This window comes from Sceloporus occidentalis, unplaced genomic scaffold (assembly GCF_023333645.1).
Source record: "Sceloporus occidentalis isolate IW3139 unplaced genomic scaffold, rSceOcc1.0.p SCAF_8, whole genome shotgun sequence".
In the NCBI taxonomy this organism is placed as follows: Eukaryota; Metazoa; Chordata; class Lepidosauria; order Squamata; family Phrynosomatidae; genus Sceloporus; species Sceloporus occidentalis.
Genome location: NW_028316988.1, coordinates 21,697,645 through 21,717,621, shown reverse-complemented (window position 1 = coordinate 21,717,621; position 19,977 = coordinate 21,697,645). Strand labels below are relative to the sequence as shown.

General features: G+C 42.3%; 1 protein-coding gene across 6 annotated transcripts in view; it reads right to left on the bottom strand.

Annotated features, from left to right (window-relative positions):
* Positions 1 to 6,776: 6,776 nt before the first annotated feature.
* NUP214 (nucleoporin 214) overlaps positions 6,777 to 19,977 on the bottom strand; it is an 81,597-nt gene continuing 68,396 nt past the window's right edge. For 4 of the 6 annotated variants that reach the window (XM_089535233.1, XM_089535236.1, XM_089535235.1 and 1 more), the window contains 4 exons: positions 15,077 to 15,248; positions 10,792 to 10,931; positions 9,641 to 9,665; positions 6,777 to 7,036 (listed from right to left, as the gene is read on the bottom strand). In XM_089535233.1, coding sequence (XP_089391359.1) covers positions 7,003 to 7,036; positions 9,641 to 9,665; positions 10,792 to 10,931; positions 15,077 to 15,248 — 371 coding nt within the window. In that variant the 3' untranslated portion in view covers positions 6,777 to 7,002. Of the gene's footprint in view, positions 7,037 to 9,640; positions 9,666 to 10,791; positions 10,932 to 15,072; positions 15,249 to 19,977 lie in introns of those variants that run through there. The other 2 variants (XM_089535238.1, XM_089535237.1) reach the window with 1 other exon arrangement.

The window sequence follows — 19,977 nt, the reverse complement described above, 5'->3', positions numbered from 1 at the left end:
AAGAACAAAGGAATAAAACAATTTTCAATGAGAATTGTCTGAAGTCATTTTTTCCCTCTCAATCCTGTGTATAATCACTATGTTTTTAAAAAGTTATTTTGCTTATTTATTCATTAGATTTACATTCAGACTTCCTCCTAAAATGGGATTCAGGGTAGTTTACAATAATTTTAAAAGGATAAAAATAAAAGATTAATTACAAAAGGTTAAAAAAAATTATCCAGCGGCAAGCGTGACAAGACGTGGGGAGCTGGAGTTAGGATGAAGTAAAATCCTTTGATTTGCAAATCAATGTGAATTTACCTAGTTTTGTACTTTCAAGCCAAAGCATAAACTGAGGAGTTATCCTTCAAATTTCATACTTCAGTTTTTTCCCCCCAGTGGAAACCTTGCTAGTGAATTGCAAAGATGTGTCAATTTGAGCACCATGAAGAGTGCGCCGCTACTGCATAACAGATACCTCTGTTGTAACACGATAGCAGCTCCTAGGCACACATGGATGGTGCGAAACTACACATTTCAGTTTTGGGTACATGCAGCCCTTTTGTGAAGATGTAATTCCCAAGCAGAATGCCAGACCTTTTTTAAGTGTTTGAAAATGTTCATATTAATAAAAATAACAATTAAAAATGCATCAGATTAGGAAAACTGCTATGAAAGATGTCCATAGGTCTACAAAGAAGAAAGACACAAACCCTAGTGGGCCTGCCTGTCCAAACATACTCTTGCAATATTGACCGCACTGATGTTCCCTAGCAGCATTATATTTTCAAATGAGTCATACCTTCTTCTTATGATGTGGGCAAAGTATGACAGCCTCTCTTTTTTCATTTTGGCTTCCAGGGAGATTTCAGATTTGGGGTTTATTCAGACAGCAAAAATGACCTAGGATGAATCTGAGTTGAGTCTCTGTTGTTCACATGCATCCTGAATGCGCTCAATTAAGTTTGAGGGGAGGGCTGCCAAAAAACCCACTTAACTTGGGATAATCGATACTGGATGTTTCCCCCGAGTTTTTAAAAGAGATTCACATTGTCGGCAGTATGAATAATAATGTGAATAAACTCAGGATTAAATTCTGTATGCCTTGAATGGGTTTTGAGTACATTCTGCCAACCTGGCCAGCAGCTGCTGCTCCTTCCCATTTCTCCATTGCCAGGCAGGTGCTGCTGGTGCTGGACAAGGAAGCCCAGAATGTGGCACTGCCCGCTCAGCGGCCAGTCTCCCTCTCTACCCCATCTCTTTTCCGGCAAAGGCAACAGGGAGGGGGCAGCAAGAGCAGTAGGTGGGCAGCAGCCCCACGACATTGAGGAGGTTATGTGAAGGGAGACACTCTACCAAGGTGGTCTCTGGCTAGGTGGGCAGCAGCCTGTGAATCCAGAGAGAAGCAGGAGATGTTGCTGCTGCTGCTGGCACATATAAGCCACTGAACTTACAGAGATGTGCAGAAATGCGGTTCCATCGCATCTATAACAAAGCCGGAATGTGTGAGTGAGGTTATTCACATTGTTCCACTAAAAACAACATGGATGTCTGAATCACATTATCTGTTCAAGGACCCATCTGTTTGTCTTTCTGGCTATCCGAGGTATCCTCAGCACCACATCTCAGATGAACTGATTTTCTTTTAATCATTTTCTTCCAACAGTTGTCTCATGGCCTGTGGTTCTTGGAGCATGACCTTATGGCCTGTGGTTCTTGGAGCATGACCTTGTGGCCTGAGGGGGGACTTCTGGCAAGGGATGGGTTGCACCTCACACCAGTTGGCACAATAGTTTTTGCCAACAGTCCCAAATTTTTGATCAGGAGGGCTTTAAACTGAGTTATGAAGGAGAGGGAGACAGTATTCTGGAGGGCAGGAGTTCATCAAGAGCTGGCGATAGAGAGAACAAGGAAAATAATGGCTTGGCGATTCTGCAGGGATGGACTTGTCAAAGCACTCTGAGAGCAATGTGTGGAATTTCTCGGTGCCAAGATCCTTGTCTGAATGAACGTCTATTTATAAAGCCACAAGGAAGGATTCTCGGAGTAGCAGCACTACCACCACCACCAGTGGCGCCTGGAATTTTCTTTGGCCTCCCTCTTAGCAACTGCTGACAGCTGCCAGATAGCAGTGGATGCTGTTCAAAGTTAGACTCCAGAGCAGTCCATGGAGGCTGACCAGAAAACAAGAAAAAATGTTGATTACCCTCCTTCAAAAAAGCTGCCGCCTTCTCAAGGATTACAGTCAGGAAATAATAAACAATATTTAAAATGGCATAGACTTCACCTGAGAGCTAAACACCTGAAAAGCACCAAACCTATTCTGCTGAAGAGGTGATATGATAGGTCTGTTTAAATATTTGAAGGGATGTCATATTGAGGATGGAGCAAGCTTGTTTTCTGCTGCTACAGAGAATAGGACCGGGAACAATGCATGCAAGCTAAAGTAAAAGAGATTCTGCCTCACCTTTAGGAGGAACTTCCTGACAGTAAGAGCTGTTTGACAGTGGAACACACTCCTTTGGAAGTTGGTGGTGGAGTCTCCTTTTTTGGATTTTAAACAAAGGATCTGTTGGGGGTGCTTTGATTGTGTATTTCTGGATGGTGGCTTTGGACTTGATGACCCTTGACGTCTCTTCCAACTCTATGATTCTATGGTTCTAATTCATGTCTTTTTTAGATCAGGCAAACGGAGACATTTCCCCTAGCTCTGTTTAAGGGTTTTATTCTACCTAAGTGCTTTTGGATTATGAAGTCAAAGGCTTTCACAGCTGGCATCCATAGCTTTTTGTGGGTTTTTCGGACTATGTTTTTATAATAATAATAATAAATAATAATAAAATTTTATTTATATACCGCCCTGTGGTGAACCAATCCGGGCGGTTTACAACATTAAAATAACATACACCATAAAAACAATATATTTCCCTCCCCCCTTAAAAAGTTGTTAAACTGCATACCTAGATTAAAACCACAATAACTAGTTAGAACAACAATAAATTAAACAAAATAATACCAACCAATAAACCACTGCAACTTCAGTTCTAAAGAAAAGGGGGCTTTGGAGACATTATTGAGGAGGGGGGAGATCCTGAGGCTGGGATATTTTAGTCTGGGAAGGCCTGCCTAAAGAGATCCGTCTTGACAGCCTTTTTGAAGCTATCCAAAGATGTTAATTGACAGATTTCGTCCAGCAGGTCGTTCCAGAGCTTGGGGGCGACAGCAGAAAAAGCCCTCCAGGAGGTTGCCACAAGCCTTGACTTTTGAGGCTGCAACAAGTTCCTCCCAGAGAACTGGAGGGTGCGGGGAGGATTGTTTGGGAAGAGGTGGTCTCTGAGATAGCTTGCACCCAAGCCATTTAGGGCTTTAAAGGTAATAACCAACACCTTGTACTGGGCCCGGTGAGTTTTTCGGTGGGTTCTTTTTACGTTGCGCACGGGGTGCCACTGGCTCGCAAGCATAACATCTGTGCGGCATGGCGCGGTGCTGTTTGGGTGTTGCACTGCACGGATGTCATTGTTGTGCACTCCGTGTGGACGGGAGTGCAGCAAGATGGCACCCGCGCGCCAATAGTAGGGTTGGGCACGTGTGGACGCCCAGCCCTACCTAACCCTAATTTTGGCCACAGGCTGGCACAAAGTGCTGATCTGTACCGGGCCTAAGTTCCTAACTCTGGGCAGCTTGAACTTTTTAAGGAGATGTTTAAGACAGTAGATAACTTTGTTAAGATAATGAGAGCGGGCTCCAATCTTGTACTCAATCCTAGATTGGACAAGTTTTCAACTGGGGAAAAACAATTTTTTCCTTCTCAAATATGGACTGGATTAGCATATTTTACCTTTACACCTACCAAAATGTTCCTGATGCAAAAACATGGAAACTTGAGGAATCCATTGTCCTCCGACTACAAAAAGGCCTGTGGCCTCACTGGAATGGAGACATGTCAGATTGCAAAAGAGGAGTCCTTGTTGATATGCAAATGGACTTTAAATTTCCCAATTGCTGCATGGCCAGAGGAGGAGGAGCCAGCCTGCTAAAACTACCCTCCCCATATCATTTTAACTAAGGACAGAAACAACAAAATTCAGGCATCTTACATCATCTCTATTTTTTCTCCTTTTTGGTATGTAACATCTTGCCTGGATGAAGACGCCGGTGGAGCTTCGACTGCTTGCAACAAATATTTGTGCATTTCAGTTGGCCAATAAAAGTATCAGAGTTTGATAAGATTTTTGTTTGAATTTACTAAATGGCCAACACAACTACTCCTGCAAATTTACTGATGTATTCATATCTCCGAACCATACAGAGCTTGGAAAACCTACTCTTTTGAACTATGTTATCATACTGGATTGAGTAATCTGGAAGCTTGCTGTCAAGAGCTGAGTCTTTTAGGTTTGTGTGCCATGGTAAAGAGAGTTGGATTTGCTTGTCATAGCTTTGGTTGCTCACAAATGTATTAAAGAATACTGCTACCAAATGATGGGACATATACAGTCAGTGCTCCATATCCATAGATTTTTTTTATCCAGATTCAAGTATCCATGGCTTGAAAATATTCAAAAAATATATACATTCCAAAAAACAAACCTTGATTTTGCTATTTCATATAAGGGACACCATTTTACTATCCATTGTATTTAATGGACTTGGAACACCCATAGATTTTGGTATCCACAGGGGGTCCTGGAATGAAACTCCAGCAGATACCAAGGGCCCACTGTAGTAGGGTGTTAGTTGCTAAGACTGCTGCTCACATTCCTTTGTGGTTAAGGAGGAGGTGGGAAGGGAGCTGAGGCTGGGCCAGGACGGTCGATCTCTTGAGAACAGATAGTGTGGGAGAAAAGAGAGCATGATGCTGGGAAAGGTAGGAAAGGAGTGTTTTGATTTCATAATGAATGAGATAGTAGCCCAATTAAAACATGAATTTATTTACTTTAATTCTGCCTTGGTAATGCTGGTTCCTTAGTCCTTCACAACATATGTCTGTGTTGATCATCTATAGGTCCTGAAAGCTTTTCTGGTTACTGAGGCCTGGATTTCTGAACTGAACTATTTCTGTACATAATTCCTACGCATCAAAAACACTTCCCAAGCCCGGTATTTCATGCATTTAATGAAGTGGGCCTCAACTGTCAAAATTATTTATTATAGTGTCATGCTATAATAAAATTGTTACCCTCCAAGATATCCTAGGACTCTTTGTTGTTATATTTAGGCAAGGTATGGAGGCTTGGTGAGCAACAGGTGCCACGTAAACATAGGAACCCAGCTGCTAGCCTACACCGCTGCAGCTCTCAAGAAGTGCCAGTAGAGATTTGCAGCTTCCTTAAATCTGGTGTGTGTGTGTGTGTGAAAACAAGGCGGTACACCAATCAAGAACCATTCACTCTGCTCTGAAGTATCACGTAAACCCTAGAATTGCCATTTCTTTTGTTAAACCTAATTTTAGAAGAAAATACATAACAAGGAACACTCACTTTTCATGCTACAAAAGGAAGCATTTGAACACTGACGTCTGTAGACATAGTGAGCATCTGTTGAAAGGGATTGTTTCTAAGGAATCCCAGCCAATTCAGTTCAATAGAACATGACTTCTGATCGGTGTGATTTTGGAAAGCTCTGTTCTGGCTAACAGGCTTATTATTCAAAGAGATGGTAGACAGCCACACCCAACTGAGATCTTATCCCATTCTCACTATACTCCCTCTCTGCTGCTTCTGTCAATGTGCAAAGATAAACTGCTGCTGAATTTGGAGGTTCTAGGGAGAGACGCTCATCTTGTCCTGTCCTCTTGGGCTTTGAAATCATTTTCTTCCACCTAGCTCTAAGGAGCTTGAAGTTGCCAATTTTCTTTTCTTTGTAAAATTATTTTTTTGTTATATTATTATTTTATTTTTATTATTGTTTATTATAATGTTATTATTGTTCTTACTCTCTGCCTCTTATTCTGGATCTCAGAATTTTGACTTTCACTCAGACAAAAGCAGCGTTAATTCCTCCTCTGCCATTCTTTCTCTTTTGTTCATTCTCATTCTCTCACTCTTTAGAACTACATGGTCTATATTAAAAATGTTTCATTTTTACAACTCCAAATTGAAAGCCATTTCACGCCTTCTTGACAACTCATTCTCTATTCTAGGCCCTTTTTATACCTTAAGACTTTCATCTTTCTTTTTCCAGCTCTCTCCATCTCCTCCTGAAACCATTAATACAATTACAGGTAAGCCATCAACTATATTGCCATATTCTGAATGTATCAATGAGAAAACAGGACTCATTAGTAAAGACGATAATGCTTGCTAAACTGGAAAACAGTAGGAAAAGAAGATCACAGTACAGGTGGACTGATTTAACTAAGGAAACCACAAGACTTGAACAAGGCTGTTGATGACAGTGTGTCTTGGAGGCCTCTCTTTAATAGGGTCACCATAAGTAAAAGCCAACTTGGCAGCAGTTAACAACAATGCTTCAATTCCCTCTTGACATTACCTGGAGAAGCCTAGGTTTTTATAGATCCGGACTGTGGTTTTCATCTCTAACTTCCATAATTTAAGAGGTGATCATGAATTCTCAGCTATAACAGTCCTCTCTTTATCTACCGTAGTCTAGCCTCCACTTGAAAGTCATTCCTGGCCAACTGCCATGGCTTCCATCAGGAATGACAAAGCATCAACAAGTTGGGAAATTTTGAACACCTTCTCCCCTGCCTCTGCTTGACAACTTCTAGGAATGCAACTGGACCCTAGAAAAAGTTGTACAGCTTGGATTTACAAACACACCTTTGGAGGCCATTACAGATAAACACAGATAAAATAGTTTATTTAAAGAGGTGGAGGGAATCACTCCATTAAAAAAAATAGGCATTTTAGGTGCTTTTTTTGTACAAAAAAAGAAGTTGGAGAATTTGAGTTAATATGAAACAAAACAGAACAAAAAACAAATGTTTCTCTGCAGTATTTCTCCCCATCCACCTCTGGTCCACCCAGCAGCAGCAGAGCAAAAGAACTCTGCGTCTCTTCAGCTCCTCCAGCCACTAAATCCAGAAGTGGATCTGAAAGACACAAGCCAAAATACAACAGATGAAGGAAATGCCACTACCCCTCTGCCAGCCTTAAAGGGGTCCATATCTAAAAAATTACAGTTGATTGATTTAGGCCAGCTTCTTCCTGCCCAGCATGGCTGGTGGATTGTGGGAGCTGCAGTCCAACACTTTGGAGGCTGCCTTAAACTAAGCTGGGGAGCCACCGAACTCTGTGCCCTGTCTAAAAGGAAGGGGCCTGGAGCTTTGCTGGTGCAGAGGGACAATATTGCCAATACACCTGAGCTGAGTTGGCTTGGAGTTATTCTCCAGACAAGTCCCAGCTGCTCATAGAAGGACATGAAAAGTCCCAGGTAAAGTTCTTACCGCTCAGTGTCACCAGAAAAACAAAGTTGCAGGAATGGCCCACATTTCCTTACAAGTCCCTCCTGTGCTTGATGAAGTATCTGCCCAGTTAAGGAATTCTTTTACCCTGTCACCCCTGACCCATTTCCTTCTGGTGGAGCCCACCAGTTAAGTGAGTATGGATGATATGCAATCTGTATTACATTTCACAGGGTTACAGTCCACTTCCACTCTATAAAAGCACTATTTTCCCCCAAGTAGAAGAAGTGATTTTGCATCTTGCTACAGGGACAAGACCAGACATTTCTGTGATCTTGCCTACTCACCATGAAGCATGAATTGGCTGTGTCTGGTGGCTTCCCAGATTTTTTTTTACTAAGCTGGGGTACCACAGAGGAAGGAAGGGAATACTAACTCCTGCAGGGCCCAAAAAAGGACATCTGCACACTTAACAGCATGTTAACAGTTAATCTTTTTTATCAATCTTTTTTTGATAAAATTACCAGCTTGGTAGATGAAGGGAATGCTGTGGATATAGTATATCTTGATTTCAGTAAGGCTTTTGACAGGGTTCCCATTACATTATTGCAAACAAGGTTGTAAAATGTGGACTAGACAAGGTAACTGTTATATGGATTTGTAATTAGTTGACTGGCTGAACACAAAGGGTGCTCAACAATGGCTCCTTCTCATCCTGGAGAGAAGTGACCAGTGGGGTCCCACAGGGCTCTGTCCTGGGGCCAGTGCAATTCAACATCTTTATCAATGATGTCAGAATTGGGGGCATACTTATCAAATTTGCAGATGACACCAAATTAGGAGGAGTAGCTAATACCCCAGAGGACAGGATCAAAATTCAAAATGACCTGAATAGACTAGAAAGCTGGGCCAAAGAGAACAAAATGAAATCCAATACAGAGAAATGTAAGGTACTGCACTTAGGGCGGAAAAATGAAATACATAAATATAGGATAGGGGACACCTGGTTGAACAAGACTATGTGTGAAAGGAATCTAGGAGTCCAAGTAGACCACAAGTTGAACATGAGTCAACAGTGCAATGCGGCAGCTAAAAAGGCCAATGCAATTTTAGGCTGCATCAATAGTAGTATAGTGTCTAGATCAAGGGAAGTAATAGTGCCACTCTATTTTGCTTTGGTCAGGCGCCATTTGGAATACTGTATCCAGTTCTGGGCACCACAATTCAAAAAGGATAGTGAGAAACTGGAGTGTGTCCAAAGGAGGGCGACTAAAATGGTGAAGGGTCTGGAAACCATGCCCTATGAAGAACGGCTTAGGGAGCTGGGGATGTTTAGCCTAGAGAAGAGAAGGTTAAGAGGTGATATGATAGCCCTGTTTAAATATTTGAAGGGATGTCATATTGAGGAGGGAGCAAGCTTGTGTTTCTGCTGCTCCAGAGAACAGGACCCGGAACAATGGATGCAAGCTACAGGAAAAGAAATTCCACCTCAAAATTGGGAGGAACTTCTTGAGAGTAAGGGCTGTTCGACAGTTGAATACACTCCCTCAGAGAGTGGCGGAGTCTCCCTCCTTGGAGATCTTTAAACAGAGGCTGGTTGGCCAGCTGTCAAGGATGCTTTGATTGGCAGTTCCTGCATGGCAGGAGGTTGGACTGGATGGCCCTTGTGGTCTCTTCCAATTCTAGGATTCTAACAGGATGTGAGCCAATGGCTCCTGTGAGTACCAATGTCTGAATTTACTCAGGAATTCTCTGTCTTTTGCAGCACATTGAATGTGCTCACCCTCTTATTAAAGTGCTACCAAATACTTACCTTTAAAAAATGGAGGAGAAAAAAAGAGTATTTCTAAGAAAAGACCAGTTTCATTGGGAGAATTGTTGCTATGTAGATCCTAGATATGAATGCTCTTATTTCTCCTTACAGGGTAAACAAATTCTGAATGATTTCACAGTGATTCAAAATTCAGCTAGGATTACCATGCATACATCCAAAGAAGATACAGTCATCCCTTCTGATTAGTGGGGGGAATCTGTTCCAGACCCCCCCCCCCCAGCAAAATGGGAAAACTGCCAATATTGGAGGCCCATTGACTACAATGGGGGTGCACTCCCACGTGCGCACGTTGTTATGTCCCTCCTGGCTTGCTGTCCATGAAAGGCCAAGGGATGCGAACGGCAAAACCATGAATCGGGAGGGACGACTGTATTTCTCTTTCTCTCACACACAGATAAATAAATAATAATTTTAAAAACATGACACCAAAATGTATAAGGCAGTGAGGAAAGACTTACGCATTAGATGATCCAAAGCCAAAGCCTGCAGTGGAAGGGGGGGGGGGGGAAGAGGCAGAAATGGAAGATTAAAAGTATTTACTGGACAAGTTACATACAAAGTATATATTATTGAAATGTTCTTGGCTTCCAAACCTAACTCAAAACTACAGCCCTCAATGCAGTTGTTCTGTTCCCTAACCTAATTTCAAGCTTTCTTGACTATATTTAAATCCAGCCTATGGTCAGAGACACCCAGTGTTAGTTCTGAAACACAGTGTTAGATCTGTCTTAATACTGGCTGCACCACTATGAGAAGTGTGCAGTCCTCCCGATCTTGTTCAACTGCAATTTCCAACATTTTGAACCACTTACTTTACTGCTTGGGCTGCTGGAATTTGCTCTCCAGTCACATATGAAGGGCCACACACATCCTGCCCTGGTCTACTCCAACTGATGCAGCTCTCTTGTAACCCATTCCTACCAGGAGAAGCTAAGGAGGGGACCTTTTGCAGGCAAAACAGGCTCTGCCACTGACAACATCCCCAGAAATATGGGAGTTTTGAGATTTAGGGTTTAAATGTTTCTGACAACTTGGAAAACTTCCTTTGGGGAAAAATATGACTGAGAAAGGGGCTATCCTGGCAGGGGGTTCAAGAGTTAATGTGGTGTAGTGGCTTGAGTACTGGACTATGACTCTATAGGCCAGTGTACAAATCCCAGCACAGCCATGGAAATCTACTGGGTGAGCTTGAGCAAGTCACACTCTCTCAGCCTCAGAGCAAGGCAAAGGCAAACTCCCTCACCAAGAAAACACTTTGAAAAGTTCAGCTTTGGGTCTCCATAAATTAGAAACGACTTGAAGACACACAACAAGATGTCCAAAACAAGAAAATTTCCAAATTCTAGAAAAAAATTTAACTTTCCTCACAACTAAAGAAGAATAAAAGGGTACCTGCTGTCTAGCTTCACTCCCTGCCCATGCCAATTGCTCCTCCTTTTCCTTTGAGATACACTGACTTGGCCAAAGGAGACCAACTAGCCAATGATAAAGCTAAGCCTTGGATTTGCCCAGCCCTCTTAGGGTGGCAGCCATCAAAGGAACCCATGTTAATGCTGTAAATGATCCCACATTGAAAGGAAACTTTAGTGTTTGCCTCTTGAAACCATACCTCCTCCACTCGTCCCGAAGCCAGAGAATCCACTGCTCTGCGTGCCAAAACCTGTTGATTGCTGAGAGAGGGATCCAAACGTGGGGGTGTTTTGACTTGCCAGTGTGCCAAATGATGCAGTGCTAGCTGTGCCGCCAAAGCTGAAGGCCAGAAGAAAGGAGAAAACAAGGGGCGTTAAGAGGGCCTCAGAGGAATCCTGAAGTTGGGTGAGACAAAGGCCTCTCTAGTGGAATACCAGTGGCCTCCAGGAAGTCAACAACCAAGGTAAACAAGAAGGCCAACTCTCCCATTAGTTGTCCTGAGCAACTGATATTCCATGGCACACCATCTCTTGGCATGGAACTGTTTTGAGGGACTGTTCCCTAAGAATTTCCTTAACCCCTTTAAATCCATCTGTCCTGTCTGATCTTGGAAGCTAATAAGGATCAAGCCTGGCTAATGCTTGGAGCAGGGAATGCCAAGGAATATCAGGTACTATTGGCTCTATAGAGGAAGGCAATGGCAAACTTCCTTTGTGTATTCTTTGACTAAGAAAAAACTATGAAATTCATGGGGTCGGCATAGGTTAACCACTGATTTGTAATCACATTTACACAGCAACCCACTACCAGTGAGTTTTGTGAGTTAAAATTACACACCAAGTAAAATGCTGGGGAAGTCTGGGAGTCAATGTCCCCAAAATTTAATATTTCAAAGGAACAGTGTACCCTTGAGCACATGCTCAGCCAAAGCATTTGTGATCAGTTCCTAAATCAAACTCCCAAGTACTTTCACACACAAACATACCACTGCCTGGGTTCTACTCCTTCCCAGTGTTTGTTTTCCCCAAATTCCAAATTTAGAAAAGGAAGCCTTTTAATTGTTTCCACTGTTAGATAATTGACAGGCAGAAATGCTTTCTGATCTACCAAAGTTCCCAGGTCTCTCCCCTGCCTTCCCAAGCCTTTCTTCCAGTCTAATGCCTCTGAAAATATGACAACGCTACAAGCTGACTTACCAAGTCTTGCTGAAGCCTTTTCAACAACAAACACCCACACTTTCGAGGACAGTGTGGGGTTTTCCATTTTGTTCCGCTTGCTTGCTTTTATATTGCTTGTGAATTACATGTTTTTTTAGAAACTGTTTCCCCCCCCTACACTTTTGTAATTTCTGCTGAGAGAGCCACCCGTCGGGTGTACAGGATCTATCTACATAAAATGCCAGAATGAATAAATGTAAACAGCCTGGCTCATTCTGTGATGGGGATAAAAGCGTCAAAGGAGAAGGATGAGCCGAGCTGAGCTGAGCAAATGCTTTTCTGTCGGTGAGTCATTGCCTGAAATGATCATTACAGGCAGCCAGGAAAGTTCTCTGGGAGGAAGCAGAAGCACCCAGACACCACCTTGCCAAGGGGCCTGATTCCTTGTGGAGAGGCTTGAAATTGGGTTATGAAGGGCCACCTTTGAAACAGGAGAGACCAAGGAGATTTGCACATTGGCTTTAAAATCCCGTTTTTGACAAGGTGCAGGATAAGCCCGGCTGGCATCAGGGCTGTACATGGGCTGCATTTGCCCCTGCACAGGTGAATGCGACAACGCGTGTTGAAAATTTAATGGGTCTAAGGCGCTTTAAAGGCAATGCACTAATCTCCCAAACTGTCAAACTAAACTGATGTTATTATACTGGCAAGGAGGAAAAAAAATACTTATCACTGATTTTAAATACAGTTGGTATACATGGATTCGGCATCCACAGATTCAACCAACCATGGTTCAAAAATATTCACGCACATAAAAATTCCAAAAAGCAAACCTTGATTTTGCCATTTTATATGAAATTGAATTTTATATATATCCTATTTAAATGTGCCACTTTATATAATACGATTTGGGCATGCAAGGATTTTGGTATCCATCGGGGTCCTGGAACCAAGCCTGAATAAATAAATTGTTAACTGCCCTCATGTTGACCTCAACTCGTGTTGATCCTGTGGATGTCCTCTCCAAGACCACTGTTCTCCACTGCTCTCTTCAGGTCCACTACACTCTGTCCATGACCTCCCTGTGGTCTAATCATCTGGCATGCTGCCTTCATCTCTTTTTTAGCATCATTGTCATTTCTAATGAGTTGTATCATCTCAAGATAGGGCCAAAGTACGGCAGCCTCAATTTAGCCATCCTGGCTTCAAGGGAAAGTTCAGGCTTGATCTGTTCTAGAACCCATTTGTTTGTCTTCTTAGTCATTTATAGTATTCTCAGCACTCTCCCACACCACATCTCAAATGAGTTGATTTTCTTTTTATCGTCTTTCTTCACTGTCCAGCTGTCACATCTGTACATAGTGATGGAGAGTATGTTGGCCTGGATTATCCTCACTTTAGTGTTCAGAGTTATAGCTTTACATTTTAAGATCTTGCCTAGTTCTTTCTTGGCTGCACTTCCCAATCCTAGTCTTTTTCTAATTTCTTAGCTGCAGTTCTGTTCATATCAAAGTTTGATCTATGTTATGGGAACTCTCTGACTATTTTGATTTTCTTGTTATCTAGGATGAATTCTTGTAGTTCTTCTGTGGTCATTATTTTTGTTTTCTCAATGTTCAACATTAAGCCTACCCTTGCATTTACTCCTTGACTTTCTTCAGTAATTGCTCCCAGCCTATGTTGGTTTCTGCTAGTAGTATCGTGTCGTCTGCTTATCTTAGTTTATTAATGCTCCTTCCTCCCCTATTTACTCCTCCTTCCTCTGATTCTAAGTGTACAAAATTTTCTGCATACAGGTTGAATAGACAGCATGATAGAATGTAGCCTTGGTTAACTGCTTTGTTCATAGGGAAACATTATGTTTCTCCATATTCAGTTTTGACAGCAGTCTTATGTTCTGAGTACAAGTTACACATCAGGACAATCAAATGAAGTGGTACTCCCATTTCCTTGAGAACATTCCATAGCTTTTTGTGATCTATGCAGTCAAAGGCTTAGCTATAGTCAATGAAGCCCATGCAGATTTTCTATTGGAATTCCCAGTGCACTCCATTATCCATCATATGTTTACAACCTGATCCCTAGTGCCTTTTCCTTTCCTGAATCCAGTTTGCACCTCTCAGGTTTCTCTCTCCATATATGGTAGGAATCTTTGCTGCAAAATGTTGAACATAACCTTGCCTGCATGGGAAATTAGTGCAATGGTCCTGTTGTGTCTCCTTTCTTGTGTGTAGGAATGTATATTGATTGTTTTCAACATGTGGGCCACTGCTTTGTTTTTCATATTTGTCAGCAAATTTTAGTCAAGACAGTACTTGATTCTGTGTCTGTGGAATGTAACAGTTCTACTCGTTTGTCATCTATTTCTGGTGCGCATATTCAAGCCCAAGCCCACAGTTCCATGGGGCTGTGTGGGTGTGCACTGTGGGGGCGTGCCCCATATTAACTCCCTCCATTTGTCCCCCGCAGATAATCAAGGGGCGCAGATCCCAAGTTCAGGAGAACGGAGGGAGGACTGTATTTTAACACTGTGATTTGTTCATATAGGCTTTTATACTCTGTAAGTCATAGTCAAGGCAGCTAAAATGCTCTGCAGACTAATGAGATTACAATATATTATTACAGCAGTAGCACCAGTACCCAATAACTACCACTAGCACCATCATCCTTATGTGGGAACAGCATTAAGCATGGACAGCATTAAGGTGAGGGCAAAACTTTTTCTTTTGCCTCAGTGGCTTCAGCCATTAAGATTTCTGTGCCTCAGAGTTCTGCTTCTGTGTCATGCTGAATGTAATGCTGGGAAGGTTTTTTTCTAAGGGACTAAGGGGATTTTCCAAGGGACAAAAATAAAAAATCATAGAAGTACTTGGGGAGAAAAGTTCAAAAGAGTGGGGCAAAAAGCACCACCATATATTTGAGCAGTGATTCTCAGGTTTTCTGATGTGGGGGACTGAAAACTGCTCCTCCCTCCAATGGGGATATGGGGGACTGGCACTGATCGAGAGACTACCATTTTGGGTAGCACTGTTTTAGAGTAAGGCTCATACCATCCGTGACTTGGAAGAGGCAGTTCAGTTTTTTAGATTGAGTGGAAACCCACCCAAAGGTGAGGAAGCCACCAAATAATGGTGTCATGTGGAAGAAGATCTGGATACAAAGAATGAGGTTCCACATGCCACCTATGAGAAGGAAAAGATGAGGAATGAAAGAGAGAAGGAAAGCAAGAAGTGGCCCTGATAATTTACTTGCAGAATCATACCCATAGGTTGCAAAGTAGAAATCTAAAGGACCCCAATCCCCGAGGAACCCTTTTTGGTGGCTTACCCAAATCCTCCAGCGCTGGCTGCAGCAGTCCCCTCGCCGAAGACTTTGCCTCCCGTCGAGCCCAGAGGGCTTGAAAAGGCTGGGGCTGAACCGAATGCTGGCATCCCTCCGAACCCGGGGGATCCCCCAAAGGTGGGAGGGCTGCCAAACACTGGAGCAGCTCCGAAGCCACCTGAGCAAAACAGAGGCAAAAAAAGGGGGGGACAAAAAGAAACAACAAGACATCAAAGTCAACAAAGAAAAAGGAAAGGAAAGAGAAGGGGGAAAAAAGAAACGGTTAAGATTTCCACAATGCAAAAGTACTCTGAGCTTGACAGCTTATTCTAGAATTATCACCAGAAGCAGTAGGGACTTTGGACCAACAATATGTACTTCTGAATGTTTTGCCTTATTAAATGTAAAGATAGAAAACACTGCAAAATGCTTTCAATGAAAAAAAATACACATGTACAAACCAACAGAAAAGTGATGGCGTTAATGGCATCTCTGGTGTCAGCCACTTGAGCAACACTCGTTTGGGTATTTTGGAAGTCTACAACTGAACTTTGGCAACTGTGTGGGAAGAGTTCCATGCAAGGCTTCAGTTGGAAGGCCAAAATGGATCAAGGGCTACCTGGAGAGAAATCAGGCCTGAGCTATTTTTACGAGAGGCTGGGGATGCATGCAGAGAGGCTGGCTGTCCATTTCTCAGATTTACAACACTACCTTCATACTTTCCATATCCTTCCATCCTAGTACACAGCATCTGAAGGAATCTCAACCTCCTGCCAGTTTGCCCAAAAGACTGGAAGAATTCAAAAGGCAAATCAGCAACCCTCCCCGCACCACCCTGCATCAGCAGAGGCACATACAGACTGAAGGAGGGCTCTCCATCACAGAGCCACTTGGTTCATCCCTTTATAGCACACCTACTGCAAAAGGGGTGGCAGGAATTTGTAAGCATGTCCTTAAACAGAAATCCCTTTGACATGAATTTAAAGAACAGATCAAGACTTCTGCCACAGGCTGCATGCAAAGCAGACAGATATCAGCAAAAAGCTATCAGTTGCTAAGGTGGCATTTTCTGATGTCACCAGCAAAACTACAACCATTTCAGAGTAGTTATGCATCACACCCTAGATGTAGGCGATAACAACAAATTGCAGGCTGTGGGCACGGCTTTCCAGAGGCAATGGTCTCAGACAAGACATTAGGATCTCCTGGTTTTTCTCAAGACTGCTTTGGAACAGCAGCTCGAACTTTTGTACCACTCAGGTAAAACGCTGAAATTTGGAGCATTCATGAAGGGCAGATTTTTGCAGAGTCAGCAAACCTCTCTCCTCCTTTTTCGGTGCAGAATTTGGATTGCTTGAGGATAGAATTTTAATTTTCTCTTTTAGCATTTAGTGTACACTGTTCTGCCCTAGAGATCTGTGGTGAAATCTCATTCAATGGAAGGTATTTTAGCAGAGGTGAGATTGCTATTTGTTATGGATACTGTGGTTGCAACTGCCATTCCAGACTCAGCATTCAAATTAGATAATTCTCACGGTCCCTTTCAGTATTTATGATTTTGGGAATTCTAACATGATAGGGCACAGAGAAAAAAAATCTTCACAATGGAAACAATTTTACTAGCCTCTATGAGGAGGACAGGGTTCTTATCTGTAATTGTAGTTCTTCCAGTGGTCATCTGGGAACTTACAGAAATGTCTTCTACTGACATGGACTTGCAGAATGCCAAAGCATAGGTGATTCTCCCCTGAACCAAAGCAAAGTCCCAAAGTGATAGGAAATAGAGAGAGAGAAAAAATGTATTTCATTTATAAGCATAAGCTTGCTGAGTGATAGGCCAATAAGCTGTAATGATGATGCATGTATGGTGCTTTCACCATATAGGACATCTGACTTACTTAAGCTTTCCTAGATGCTGCATCACATTGCTGTCTCATGTTCAGCTTGTGGTCTACTAAGACTAGATCCATAGTTTTTTGTGGTTTTTTCAGGTTATGTGGCCATGTTCTGGAAGAGTTTATTCTTGATGTTTTGCCAGCATCTGTAGCTGGCATCTTCAGAGAACTAGATGCCTTTCACATGTACTGCCATCAAGCCAGGTGTCATCCATCCTATATCTGTGCATTTCATTTTTACTGCTCAAGTGTACTATCCTTAATTTCTCCCTGTTGAGATTCATTTTGTTAGTTTTGGCCCAGATTTCTAGCCTGTTAAGATCATTTTGAATTCTGATCCTGTCTTCTGGAGGTTATTATTAACCCTTCCTAATTTAGTGTCATCTGCAAATTTGATAGGCATGCCCTCTACTCCATCATCCAAGTTACTAATAAAGATGTTGAATAGCACTAGGCCCAGGATAGAACCTTGTGGCATCCGGCTAGTTATTTCTCTCCAGGATGAAGAGGAGCCATTGGAAAGTACCCTTTGGGTTCAGCCGGTCAACCAATTACAAATTCACCTAACGGTCACATTGACTAGCCCACATTTTACGAGCTTTTTTGAAGGGATATCATGGAGGGCTTTTCCAAAGGGCTTACAACATTTGCCCTCTTCCAGTCTACTGTGACTTCTCGTTTTCCCCAGGAATGCTCAAAGGTTATTGGCAATGGTTCTGAGATCTCTCTATCCAAGGAACTAAATGGGCAGATGTCTGGGCTGAACCCTGGTGCAATCGTATCCTTTGCCTTGGTACGAGTGGTCAGACTGGAAGTGGGAGTCAGCACTGGGATGCAACAGTCACGATCAATATAGATTGATCCATTGCTGCTGATACTGAGCCGGAATGAGCTCTCCAAAGAATGACTCAATATTGGAATGCTAAACATCCAAGGCAATACCATGCAAGGATTTGACAGACACCTATAGGCTGAATTAAATGCCTGTTTTTATCGCACATCCATTACTTTAAGGGACTTCTCTCAGAGGGGGGCCTTAACTAGGGGTGAGTGGTTCTGATGTACCTGAGGGATGAACACGTGAGTGAGCACCAAGTTCAGCATTGTCCTAACAACAGGCATCTGGAGAGACCATCCTTTTGGGGTCTAAATGCCACAGAAGGTAGGGTCATAAGCCCTTCAGGGCATGCATATCCAGAATGATGGAACTGGCAAATGTCTGGAAACTAACTTCAGCAACACTGAGGTAAATTCAAAGTATTATCCAAAATCCACCAAAATGCATGTGGCCAGTGGGTGGGGTTACCACCAAAATGCTTACATTATAGCTCTGAATATCTAGAAGGTTCCAAATACAGGCACAGATAACCCCATTTGTGTAAGTCACAGAGACTACAAAGAAATTCAGATCTCATAATGCAATTTTTTAAAAACTAGAAATCCCCAGAGGTCTTCCCTTTTTTATGAAGGTGTTGTAACCCTCTATGAATTTGGGGCTCCCTTTCGAGGTATACTGTCTTTGCTTTTTGTTCAGCAAAGACCACATCTTTAGACTTGGGCCAGTGCACCTCGGAACAAAGGCAGTATAATATTTTAAACCACAGCTTCTCCAGATATTTACATACAAGGTTTATGATACTACTCGTCTAATTTTTAGGTTTTATTTGCTGTTAATATTTGACATGTAACTACACCCTCCACTTCACTCTCACCCTCCCTCCCCACCAACTGTCCCTGAAAGTTTTACACAGGCATTTTTTCAACCCAGACTTCCATCTCATTAGTAGGCTGCTGGAAAGGAGATATTGGCTACCAACAGCTCTTTCGCTGTTTGACTGGGGAGGCATTTTAATACCCTGGGTGAAATTCCAGTATCAGCCAATGTAAAAGATATCACCTGGTTGTAAACACAACTGTCTGGAAAAAAAAAAAAAAGAAACGAAAAAAGGGCTGCAGCTGAATTATTTAAACAATGAATGGCTATCCAGTTACACTTTTGTCCAAGAGCCATCACTGCTGTTTGTTTAAAACTTGCATTCTTAACATTTGGTGGAATCTGTAAGTTAAAAAGACGTGAAAGAAGAGCACTACCCAAGAAACAGAGTAAAGCAAAGGAACCGGGCCTAGCTTAGACATAAGACGATTTCTCTTTACCCCTGAGTTGTTTTAAAAAAGGAGAGCCAACTCTTGGCTGTGAAGTGACCATCTGATTCATTACAGACGAATGGCAATGAAGCCCATCATTCACGCTGTAAAGAAAAGATGGGATTACAGTCACTTCTAAAAAAAATGACATCTGATGAGTTGGCTAAGACTCCTGTTTATCCCTGGAGGAAAATTCAATACCAAGCAAAGGACCGATCGGTATTCGGAGAGCATCTAGTCTTCTAACTTAACAGTTTTGTGGTGGATACACTGTACGTAGGGTTGCCATAATTCTCTACCACCAAACTGGGACAAAATGTAGGACAAATGTGGGACAAAATTCACACACACCAATGTAGGACACTCAAGAAAAATGGAGGACATAACCAACTAAAAGTCAAAAACATTAATAATTTTTTTTAAAAAAAATTAATATAAATCCTTACATTATAGAGATCTTGTTGCACCTCTGAGTCTAAATGCATTTGAGGAAGTAGACTTTACGAAAGCTCATGCTGCCAACTTCTTTCTTTCAGTTGTTAATAATAATAAAATTCAAAGACATAGAGATTTTGGAGTATCTCTGAGATTAAATGCAGCGGTGGAGGAAAAATGGGTCGATCCCTTCTTTAAGCATAAAAAACTCCACTGGGCTAGTCACACTCTCTCAGCCTTAGAGGATGCAAACTTCTCTGAACAAACTTCCCAAGAAAACTCCTTGGACAAGTTACACTATCTCAGCCTCAGAGCATGGCAAAGTCAAACCCTCTCTGAACAAACATCCCAAGAAACCCCCTTGGGCAAGTCACACTCTCTCAGCATCAGAGGAAGATAACCAAGATAACCCTGTGATAGGTTCCCCTTAGG